This window comes from Bombus vancouverensis, chromosome 15 (assembly GCF_051014615.1).
Source record: "Bombus vancouverensis nearcticus chromosome 15, iyBomVanc1_principal, whole genome shotgun sequence".
Classification (NCBI taxonomy): domain Eukaryota; kingdom Metazoa; phylum Arthropoda; class Insecta; order Hymenoptera; family Apidae; genus Bombus; species Bombus vancouverensis.
The window spans coordinates 2,347,501-2,359,822 of NC_134925.1; the positions used below are offsets into that span (position 1 = coordinate 2,347,501).

Sequence of the window (12,322 nt, forward strand, 5' to 3'; positions counted from 1 at the left end):
CATTAAAGTATCTATAAGAAAATTATACAAAATTTCTATAAGATTCAATTCACCTTTCTAATTAAGATTCAAATATCTGTATTTCAGAGTGTATATCACACAATCACACATAACAGAAACGACAAAAGCTTATAGGAATATACAGTGAATGTGATAAGGATAGATACAATAACCAATGAAATAATCTGACGATATATAACTTTGTAAAACATTAAAAAAGATATTCTTTGATTGGCTGCTGCATTCTTACGGCAAGTTGCATGCACACATACATATATGTATGTATATGTACATATAAGCTTCGCTTTAGCATTCGTGTTTCGAGCTTCGGGCGTAGACCGGTTCTCTGGAGGTGTCGTTCATTTTCTAACTTCAGCGGAAATAATGACGTCATGAATGAAGAGTAGATGGCAAATAGGTGATACATCGAAGTGATATGGGATTGTTTGTGTTGAAATTTTGATTTCCAATGTGACTGATTTTTCAAACAAACGTGTTGTTTTACGTGGATTTTATTAACGATCTATACATTTTCTTTTCAACTGTAAATTTTTCATGAAGGTAAGAAAATTGTTATAGTTAATGCACTGTATCGTGAGCAGGAATTCTGCCCTGTATTGTACACTATCTTCACCATTACTTAAAACTGCTTTCGTAGAGTGAGAGTTCTTGTGATATGTATCTAACATAAACAAATGTAACCGCCAGTACCGCCACTGACTCACTCTCACTCTATCCATCTATTTCACGCCGAGGCAGAATTCCTGGTATAGACCCTCCCTTGCATTCTGGCCAGATTCGGCCCCGAACTGTGGCCAGAACACAAAGCAGTAGTGTATCTCATACTAAATATTTTCTATGTGTGAATCTTTTGTGAATAATCAGACCTGACGCACCCTGATTTTTTCAAATATTCATATCTTCTAATCAAAGTTATATCGTCTAGTCGCTTTCGTTTTATAGATAAGTAAGTGGAAAAGTGGAATTTTATTCTACTAGTATTACATGTTATTTAAATAAATGTTACAAATATAATGATAATAAAAAAATAATTGATAAGGAAAAAGGTTTAATTTACTTTAGTTTGATAAATTATCTGTACTATATTATAAGAGCACAGGTAATGTTTTATTATACTATAGAAATTTATTAATTATGTATTTGTGTATTATTATTTTGATTTACAGAATTAATTTGTTTGAAATAACAAAAATGTCTGATCACTTTGGTCCAATAACTTTGAAATGGGATCCCAAGAATTTGGAGATCCGTACCATGTCTGTAGAAAAAACATTGGAACCCTTGGTTTTACAAGTTACTACGCTTGTAAATACAAAGGGTCCTAGCAAGAAAAAGAAAGGAAAATCAAAAAGGGCTAGTGCTTTAGTTGGAACTGTTGAGAAAGCAACTAGCAATTTTATTGAGAAAGGTGAACAAATAGCTTATGAAAATCCTGACATTACTGCAGAAATGTTAAGTGCTGTTGAGGAAGTAAAAAAGACAGGTGCTGCAATGAGCATTGCTGCTAGGTACTATATTTGTTTTATATTTTTCTAAAATATACAGAGAATGTTAAGTAAATTTTAACGTTATTGTTAATTAATTACAGAGAGTTTTCTGAAGATCCTTGTTCTTCTTTAAAAAGAGGGAACATGGTTCGTGCAGCAAGGAACTTGTTATCTGCAGTAACACGTTTGCTTATTTTAGCAGATATGGTTGATGTGCATTTGTTGCTGAAATCACTTCATGTGGTAGAAGATGATTTAAAAAAATTGAAGAATGCATCTTCACAAGGAGAATTATTAGAAAACATAAAACAATTTGGAAGAAATGCATCAGAACTTATGAATCAAGCTGCAAAACGTCAGCAAGAGTTAAAAGATCCTCAATTAAGAGATGACTTAGCTGCAGCAAGAGCTGTTCTTAAAAAGCATTCTACTATGCTTCTTACTGCCTCCAAAGTTTATGTTCGACATCCTGAACTAGCTGCAGCAAAAGCAAACCGTGATTATGTTCTGAAGCAAGTATGTGAAGCTGTAAATACCATTAATGACGTAGCACAAGGAAAGACTCCAGTTGATAGCCAACATCCTTATGAAGGACCTGGAGAATTAGCTGCTGCATTAGATGATTTTGATGAAAGAATGGTAATGTCTCCACTTGCATATAATGAAGTACGTACAAGACCTAGTCTTGAGGAAAGGTTGGAAAGTATCATCAGTGGTGCTGCATTGATGGCGGATTCTTCATGCACTCGAGATGAACGCAGAGAACGCATTGTTGCAGAATGTAATGCAGTTAGGCAAGCACTTCAGGATTTGTTGAGTGAATATATGAATAATGTAAGTACTTTGTGGATTTTTGTACTTCCATGACTTAAACATATACTTTGTATGTATATAAGTTATGTATACATACAATAACACATATTTAACACGTTGACGCTGGCGCGACCCATCGGCGGGTCGCACGTGTATTTCACGTGTAAGACAGTGAATTCGGGCGCTGCCCCACGGAGAAAACCCTGAATATCGGCACCGGCGTCAATATGTTAAATGAACTTTATTAATAATTGCAGCGATGTAGAGAAATTTAATATTATATTTATTTTATATAATTTATTTTAGTTTGTATCTTACTCTGTAACATATAGCATTTAAACGTACAATATGTAATGATACATCGTTATATGATGCATTTATAAGTAAATATATACAAAAACAAATATATCCAGAAACACATTTAAAACACAAATAATTATATTATTATTTATCACAATTGATTTATGTATGATTGGTATGTTCATTTTACTCATTTGTTTTTTATTTTTGATGACTGCAGTTACAGCTTGCTCGGGGTGGGAAACGGGTAAATATGAAAATCTTGTGTTTTCTTATTATTCTTGCATATAATTTACAAATTAAGCAAGAAGTTTTTATATTATTAAAATATTGTACTTTTCCACACATGATCTATATATTATTTAACAACAAGCACTAATCAAATAATTTTTAATAACTCAGTGTACATTTTGCAGTTATCCTCTAAATTGCACAATTGTATATACTATGTAGATATATAAAATAGAAGAAAAGCACCAAATGTAATATAATTACATATTCATAGAAATTAAATAAATAAAATAGTGTAGACAAATAGTTTATAGTTCAAACATAACTTAAGATTTGCAATGTAAAATTAAATAGACATAAAATTATTTTTAAGTTGATTTTAACTGTATACATATATATTTTTTATTTACAAGATTCTTTTCACAATGAAGCAAATCATTGCTTTCTTTATATCATACTACAATGTGCTATGGTATATTACTATACTATATTATTTTTTTATGTTTGCCTATGTACATAGCTTCTTTTGAGAAAGGTTTATTTTCATTAAGTTAAATAGAAGTATAATTTTCATAACTAGTATGTTAATTTGTAAGATATATATACATATATATATTAAAATACTTGCATTGAAAAAATATAGATACATCTAGATTAGAATACATCTTCCAAATAATAAAATAAAATAATCTCTTAGCTAATTATCATTTATCCTTTTAACAATTATTAAAAAAAAGAGTTCTATCTTACACTTTAATGCTATTAGTAAAGAAATAGCTTAGATCTTACTTGAATGCTCATAAAACATTTGTTTTTATTGTTTCTATTTTTAATTGTATATGTATTTTAACAGATGGGTGTCAAGGAACAATCCGAAGGTTTAGAAAGAGCAATTGATCATATGTGCAGAAAAACTCGTGATCTTCGTAGACAATTACGAAAAGCCGTAGTAGATCATGTATCTGATAGTTTTTTGGAAACAAGTGTACCTTTATTGGTCCTCATTGAAGCTGCAAGAAATGGTCGTGATAAAGAAGTGGAAGAATATGCACTTGTTTTTACAGAGCATGCCAATAAGCTAGTTGAGGTATGTTATTAAACTACATATATCTAAAATATTAATTTTATTGTAATAACTTTAATATGATATTGACTATTCAGGTTGCCAATTTAGTATGTAGTATGTCCGGAAATGAAGATGGTGTAAAAATGGTTCGATATGCGGCAGCACAAATTGGAAACCTGTGTCCACAAGTAATCAATGCAGCCCGTGTTCTTGCAGCTCGTAATCGATCTAAAGTAGCGTTAGATAACATGGAAGTATTTCGGCAAGCATGGGAGAATCAAGTAAGAGTATTAACAGAAGCTGTCGATGATATTACTACCATTGATGATTTCTTAGCTGTATCTGAAAATCATATCTTGGAAGACGTAAATAAATGTGTATTGGCATTACAAGAAGGTGATGCTGATACTTTAGATAGAACCGCGGGTGCAATCCGTGGACGATCTGCCAGAGTGTGTAACGTTGTTCAAGCAGAAATGGATAATTATGAGCCTTGTATCTATACGAAACGAGTTTTAGAAGCCGTGAAAGTTTTAAGGGAACAAGTAATGCCAAAATTTGCACAGAGAGTAGAAGTCGCGGTAGATGCATTGGGTAGTAATCCTGCTAAAGATGTGGATGAAAATGATTTTATAGATGCTTCGAGATTGGTTTATGACGGTGTTCGTGAAATTAGGCGAGCCGTACTGATGAACAGAGTAAGTAAATGCAGTATAAGCTTCTAGTTTGTATCTTTATTACTATATTTGCTTTATTTATATATACTATATTTTAGGCGGATGAAGATTTGGATCCAGAAGACGTGGAACTTGATGAACATTATACATTAGAAACTCGTAGTAAATCGAGTGCTCAAACTGGTGAACATGGTGTTGATGAATATCCAGAAATTAGCGGAATTACTACGGCTCGTGAAGCTATGCGTAAAATGCCAGAAGAAGATAAACAAAAAATCTTACAGCAAGTAGAATACTTCAAGAGTGAGAAACTAAAGTTCGATAAAGAAGTTGCCAAGTGGGACGATGCAGGAAACGATATTATTGTTCTTGCTAAGCACATGTGTATGATCATGATGGAAATGACTGATTTCACTAGAGGTCGTGGACCTTTAAAGACAACTATGGATGTCATCAACGCTGCAAAGAAAATTTCTGAAGCCGGGACTAAATTAGATAAATTAACGAGACAAATAGCAGATCAGTGTCCAGAAAGTTCTACTAAAAAAGATCTGTTAGCATACTTACAACGTATAGCATTATATTGTCATCAAATGAATATTACAAGCAAAGTTAAAGCAGACGTACAAAATATCAGTGGAGAATTAATTGTATCTGGACTTGATAGTGCAACTTCTCTCATTCAGGCAGCTAAAAATCTAATGAATGCAGTTGTACTAACTGTTAAGGCTTCGTATGTTGCTTCAACCAAATATCCTCGACAATCTACAGTAACTGTAAGTACCTTTCATATATTAAAATGACTTCCTCGATTTCTGTATTTTAAGTTCTAAACAAGTGAATTACATGTATACGATTCATGTACTTAATTAATATTAATGTTAAAACTTTCTTACTGACTAACTATTGGATTTTGTAGTATGTAAGTATCTATGTAACAAATATATATTTACAGTTTTAAACATCGGAGAAACTATAATTATTATCTTCCTTATACATTCGTAATTGATATTTGTTCTGTTTATACAGTCTCCAATTGTTGTATGGAAAATGAAAGCACCAGAAAAGAAACCATTGGTACGTCCTGAAAGACCAGAAGAAGTCAGGGCAAAAGTACGTAAAGGTTCACAGAAAAAGGTGCAAAACCCGATACATGCACTTTCCGAATTTCAGAGTCCTACAGAAAGTGTTTAAGACCTTATGTGTAAGTAATTTAATAAAGATAGAGTCTAGTATACAGCATCACCTTTAAAAAATTGTACGAATAAAATGTTTTATTTTCTACTAAGTATAAAATTAAAACACAGAATCTATGTTTATTGTTAATTTATTGTCATGAAGTACAGGGTGCTCCAGCAATCGTGGTATAACCGAGCAGGAAGTAATTTCTCATATAAAAATAAATTAAAAGAACAGAATAAGATTTTTGCATGTAAGGCTTCATTTTCAAGAAAAATGACCTAATTGTACTACCATTGTTGGAATATTTTGTATTTTTTTGCAAACGAAATTCACAATTTGAACATTTCTATAATATTTAAATGTACAATAAAATTTTTATTATTGATTAAGTATCAATTCTAAAGAAATGCTATCCTTTTTATCATTATTTATAAAAGATAAAAATTTAAATTAAACGCATAACAATTTTTTAATAAAATTTTATTAAGTGGTATTAAATGTTGAGCAACGTATATATACTTACGTACATACATACATAAACTTATCAAAGATCTCATATTTTTGTTGTAATATCAAACATTTGTATTGGACTGAAATTGGTAATTATTTTTCTGTTTTGTTAATATATAGATCACCCTATTCAACGATTTTATAACCAGCACACATTCTTATACATATCCAGCAATAAGGTCTCTAACAATAAAAAGATGTATAAGGCTGTTATTTTAAGTAATGTTAATAACAATTACAGGCCTTGAATTTTTGCTACTATGTTACACGGAGGTCAGTTTCTTACTATAATGAATTTTTTGACAATAATATTGATAAATACTTTGCTATGATTTTACAAAAAGAAAAAAACAACTAAGATACAAATAATAATGTTAGCATTCTTCCAAGTGGTAATTATATTAATAATTCCAAGTAATCAATATGAAAGTATAAGAATTCATTTGTATAAATATATTTGATGTAACAAATTATATTTTTTCTATACATAAATCTTTTACTTATATAATTTAACTTTATATATCTGTCTTGCATACATGTTTTAATGTATTTTACGATTTCCTAGAGAATTTGATTAAAAATTGGACTTTTTGTTATTCAATATCATATTCGTAATTAGGTGGAAGACGTGTTACTGTGTGTCAACAAAACTTGCATAAAAGCAATATAAATAAGACAGTATTGCATTGGAATAAAGAGACTGCAGATCAAAGTATTTAATGATTGTATATAAGTAAATATGATTACAATTATACATTTAAAAAAAATCTCCTTTATGATGATTTTATATTACCTATAGCATATAAGAAATAATTGTAAAAAAACTGATACCAATTTCATACTTTATATAATGAGTGAAATATTATATTCGAAAAACAATTGAAATTTATTACATTTACAAATTTTGTAGCAAATATTAAATTATGATTCTCTGGTTATTACACAAATAACATGTTGTACGTGTGGCAAATACATAATAGAAATATATAATTGTGCTTAACATTATAATATGTATTGTTTTATTTATATTAGTATAGTTATTGTAGTAAATGTTGCATTGGAATATATTAAAGAGTTTGCAGAATATATGGAATAAAAACATTTCACATTTCATAACTTTTAATGCAATATGTATTGGTATCAATTTTTTACTATTGTAAAACTGATACTAATTTATATAGAAATAATTGTAAGATTTAATTGTAGTTATATATATACTGATATGCTGCCAAATACAAGGTGATGCTTTTAACAAATGTTTCTTTTTTACTATTACTAATATTTTATGCATTATATTCACAAATAAATTGTTTATTCCACATGAAAAATTATAACAATCACTATTATAAATCAATAGGAAAGGACATCATAAATGCAATACATAAATTTATATTTTATATAATTCATTTATATACTAAATATTACAGAAATAATAATACAATACAGGAAATTGCAAATGCAAATGATTAATGGCAATGATATAATTATAATAATACACACTTGCTTAAACAATATAATTATTTTTATCTTAATCCTCTACACATTACTTTTATAGTGGCACTTAAAAAAAGATTTATTGCTACAAAAAGTTTATCTGTATTTTTTACATTTTAAATTTTTTGTTTTTTTTCGTTTTATATTAACATAAAATTGAAAAAAATATATGTATATCCTGCACAACCACATAAATTAAATAAAAGCAAAATAGTATTTGTGCTTGTTGATCTAGATTTAAGTTATGAGTACTACTGAATAATAATTTTTTTTCATGACTTTTAAAGTATTTTTCATCGTACATAATATGAAACGGTTATAATCGCTCACTTCTTAAAATTTAAATTATCTTATTATTATTAGTATGAATATAATGAAACACCAAATAAATACAGGTACTATTGAAATAACTCATAAAAAACGTGATATTTATTTTCAGACATTATTTAAATTTGAGATAATTTAAGTGTTGGAAAACATGAAGTATTATGCAGTAATACATTATATGGTGTTTATATAGTTATATAGCATAACCAGATGAATTTTGTTATATTTTTCTACTGATAAAATACAGCTTTTATTGATATACATGACATGCTACTAAAAATGTTAATAATATGATTGATATAAACATTGCATGTCATTTGAATTGACACATATTTAATGACTACAAGATATATATTTATATGACTATTAGTAATGTTTCATACTTACATTCTTTTTTTAAATTTTATCGCAGAAAGTAAAATTATATAAACTAAATAGGTGCTTTTAATTGATATATTTTACCGATATTATTTAACAAATTGGTAAAGAATTAAATATACATCAGATCCTGTTAAAGAAGTAAGCTTAAATCTAGAAAACAGTCTCTTTTCATACTAAAATAAATTTAAAAGTTAAAAGAAATTGCTGTTTCATATGATTAATGCACCACTAAATTTGAATCTTTTAAATAAATCTATAAATATCTGTTTCTTCACTCTACTTTTAACTAAATATGTTATTTTGTTTTTCTTCTATTTTTTTTACTTTTATTTTTTTATGAGGATCCATAAGTAGGAGAGACACATAGAAAAAGAATTAAAAGCAGAATAATGTGAAACATCATGAAATCGATGCAAGGTTCTTTAACTGTGAACAATCTATATGATAAATCTATTTAATTTGCTTCATAATCACAGTTGCTGCATTTATAGTAAAGTATGTTGTGACTAAAGTAATACAAATTTAGTTCATGCAATCTTATAAAATCCTGACGGTATGTATCTATCACAATGCAAAAAATATTAATAGAATTTGTACATAAATACGTGTATCCAAAGAGCACATATAAGTGGCGTGTATAATTAACATTATTAAAATATAATTTTATTCCTTAAAAGTTTCATTATTATAGAATTTATAAGGTGGTTCACAAAATGTAAACAGATAACACGGTAATGAAAAGGGTTGAAAAATTTATACTTGTACCATTTGTATCAGCTGAATTTTGGTTAACAATTGAAAATACAATCACCACTTATAGTATTTTTCAATAATATTACATTTCATATACATATCCTAATCAATTTCAAAATATTATATTTTATAGAAATTTTATTACTTAATTAAAGTAAGTAATACATTGACTCTCAACATTATAAACGAGAGTCAGAAAAACTGTCCTTCACAGCCCGTGTAAGACTTTCACTTGAGATCTTCAAGTCTTTCAAGACATATGCTGATAGAGGACGAGAATTATGACATAGGTATTTTTAAATAAAAGAATTGACAATAAAAATAAAGATTAAAACTGTTCTCGTATAATTAGATGCGTTAAGTATTGTTTTATCAACGAAATATGTATTGGATGCAATACAATTTTTAATGCAACATTTTACTTACATCAGTCTTAACGACTTCAGTATATATTCTTAATTCATGTTAATGATTACAGAAGATGTATACCAGTATAAAATAAGTGTTACAAAAGGAACTCTTAGAAAAGTGTTTCATTCAGAAACGCATACTATAGTATATAAAAACTCTCAGATCAGAATAAAAGGAGTATTCTGAAAGTATTAAAAAAAAAGTAGTGTTCACTTGAATGCAACAATTCATTGTTGAATGTGTATACATATAACTTATGAAACTTTGTATATGTATTCTTTTCTTCCAACCAAATGTATAAATTATATAGACCACATTTGAATATATTTTTCTTCAGTTAAAAATAAAAACAATAAATTGGAAATTTTCATAACAAGTGATTTTGGCATGTCACGTTGTTCAGTATATGGCCGAAAAATATATATGTAAAATTAAATGTTTATAATATTATGCAATATCTCACGACTATAAAAATTTGAATATATATTTTTCAATTTTATGGTTATGCAACTGACTTCATTACTCGTAAATATCATATAACAGCATTATGTATTATCTGCTTTGATGATCATTATACCTTTGTACGTGTAGGGACAGTCATTTAACTTTTAATGCAATTCAGTTAATACAACTGTGTTACTGAAGTTGGTAAACATTAGCCATATATATAGCCTATGTTTTATTCAGTTAAACAAATGAATATATGGCTTCTATGATGATTCTGCAGTAACTTCTGGTGGTGTACTTACAGATGTTACTGCTGATTTGAATGCTGGAACAAATTCAGCTGCATTTGGATTCAATGTACTCTGAAAACAAATTACCTGTATGAAATTCTGTATATATAAAATATAGTATGATATTCTTTATCTATACAGTATTCGTATGTAATTAAATTTCTATTGAAAGATAAATTGAGATATACCTGCTTAGCAAGGTCATCATGCATTTTTAGATTGTTAAGTTGCTGACAAAGTTCTGCACCATTCTCAGGCATGCTAGTAGCAGTGGACCAAGCAATAGAATTTGTATTTCGTTCATGTTGTCTTTCATCTTCCCACATTGCTTTTAAACATTCCTCTGTCAACTCCTCTTCCATTAATTGTTGGATCACCTATGATTTTTAATTACTATCATGTTATCAAAATCTTATAAAAAAGAGTTTCATGTTTGAATACTTCAATCATTATTGAAACAATAGTTACAAAACCTCTTTATCAAATTCTTCCTCATTTTCCATCCAAAGGTATTCAGAAAAATCGCTCTCTTCCGTTCCTTGTACATCGATTTCAGATTCAAAACTATTATCCATATAGGAAATAATCCCTGTTTCATTTCCATAATCGTTCCCCGAACGATTGTTTGGAATCTTCATTTTCATTCCAGATATGTGTTTAGCAATACAGTGAATAATCTATAAAAATATCTATTTACTTTTTAATTTTTTATGAAGATTTCATATCTATATAGTTATATTTACATCTTTTCATAAATAATTCTTACATATTAGTTTTTAATAATGAAGTTATTTAGGTAATTTTATTAGCTATTATTAGCATTAGCGCAATATTTAAGAATTATAAAATTCTGTTACATGAACGAAGCTTGTGAACGAAATAAATATACAATAGCTTCGTTTACGCATATGGCAGCATCAACTACGAAATTACATTTTATATCATAGAAACTAGTTAGCTCTTGCATTTACTTTAAATTTATCGTCGAACACGCTGACAACTAAAAATTTAGAGTTATAGTATTTACTGCATCGTAACGATCGGATATGGTAAAATATTGCTTGACAGATCTGTTACAAGGCGACCATTTTTAACTGTCTACTTTTAGTATCGACAAAGCAATATTTATTAATCTTTATTCATAATTATACCGCCTATCCGTTGTTATTACAGGAAGAGATGATAATTTCACAAATGTAAAGTATAGATATACCTTTTAATGGTGTAGTTTCGAACAATTTGTGATAGAAAATACGATTTACGCAGTTCATGGATAAAATACGTGTCGTGCAACACAAATTAACCCTTGAAGTAAAACTGGGATGGTGCTGCCACCACATATAAAAGGAGCAATGTGCTTTGTGCTCCAAAACTTGATAAATATATATAATTTTCATAATCTAGTCTGATCTAAATGTTATAATGATTAAATATACTTAATCAGATCTTAAACCTTTTACTAATCTATGTTCTTACATTTTAGGTAATTTAGATGATTTATTATGATTTTATAATAAATTTCTAGCAGACAGACTAGATATAAGAGAATAATTTTATTTCATCAACAAATAAAACATCAATCGGATAAATTTTATTCTACAATTCATTTGTTATTTTTTGTTGGCATATGTTTGTATTGTATCCTATGAGAAAAAGTAAGCTATGCTACCATATAATATATGTAACCTTTAGTGAATGCGTAAATAGAAAGATTATAAAAATTTAAATTTTCCATTATAGGAGGAAATGCGTACTATGAATCCTACATAGCTAAATTCAATGTTTTTTAAATTCAAATTTTAAAACAAATAACTTGGTTAATTTTTGTTTCAGATTTTTGAGATATTTGTTCAGAGTTTCAGCAGCAAACCAAGTGGTAAGAATGTGTAATGAGTCACGTAGTGGTTGCTTTGACTCACATAGTTGTATTTA

At 28.3% G+C, this 12,322-nt stretch overlaps 3 protein-coding genes across 8 annotated transcripts in view; 1 reads left to right on the top strand and 2 right to left on the bottom strand.

Annotated features, from left to right (window-relative positions):
- mms4 (Methyl methanesulfonate sensitivity 4) overlaps positions 1 to 223 on the bottom strand; it is a 3,407-nt gene extending 3,184 nt beyond the window's left edge. For both annotated transcript variants that reach the window (XM_076624575.1, XM_033347631.2), the window contains exon 1: positions 1 to 223. This exon is cut by the window's left edge and continues 1,277 nt beyond it. The gene's annotated coding sequence lies outside the window, so the exon portion shown is untranslated.
- Positions 224 to 341: 118 nt separating this feature from the next.
- On the top strand, positions 342 to 8,096 carry alpha-Cat (catenin alpha). Of its 3 annotated transcripts, none has more exons than XM_076624568.1 (9): positions 342 to 561; positions 1,188 to 1,529; positions 1,610 to 2,342; positions 2,842 to 2,868; positions 3,706 to 3,939; positions 4,014 to 4,616; positions 4,694 to 5,371; positions 5,625 to 5,799; positions 6,408 to 8,096. In XM_076624568.1, the coding sequence occupies exons 2-8, from the start codon at positions 1,213 to 1,215 to the stop codon at positions 5,787 to 5,789; spliced, it is 2,757 nt and encodes a 918-aa protein (XP_076480683.1). In that variant the 5' UTR covers positions 342 to 561; positions 1,188 to 1,212; the 3' UTR covers positions 5,790 to 5,799; positions 6,408 to 8,096. The 3 variants fall into 3 exon arrangements, with proteins under 3 accessions (XP_076480683.1, XP_076480685.1, XP_076480684.1); XM_076624569.1 differs by lacking the exon at positions 342 to 561 and adding an exon at positions 822 to 967; XM_076624570.1 differs by lacking the exon at positions 2,842 to 2,868 and having other exon boundaries at positions 344 to 561.
- A 1,128-nt stretch (positions 8,097 to 9,224) lies between these two features.
- Positions 9,225 to 11,745, bottom strand: Paip2 (polyA-binding protein interacting protein 2). Of its 3 annotated transcripts, none has more exons than XM_033347641.2 (4): positions 11,604 to 11,745; positions 10,864 to 11,067; positions 10,579 to 10,767; positions 9,225 to 10,462 (listed from the first exon to the last, which is right to left on the bottom strand). In XM_033347641.2, the coding sequence occupies exons 2-4, from the start codon at positions 11,032 to 11,034 to the stop codon at positions 10,364 to 10,366; spliced, it is 459 nt and encodes a 152-aa protein (XP_033203532.1). In that variant the 5' UTR covers positions 11,035 to 11,067; positions 11,604 to 11,745; the 3' UTR covers positions 9,225 to 10,363. The 3 variants fall into 3 exon arrangements, with proteins under 3 accessions (XP_033203532.1, XP_076480693.1, XP_076480694.1); XM_076624578.1 differs by having other exon boundaries at positions 10,864 to 11,079; positions 11,604 to 11,733; XM_076624579.1 differs by lacking the exon at positions 11,604 to 11,745 and adding an exon at positions 11,157 to 11,177.
- Positions 11,746 to 12,322: the final 577 nt, after the last annotated feature.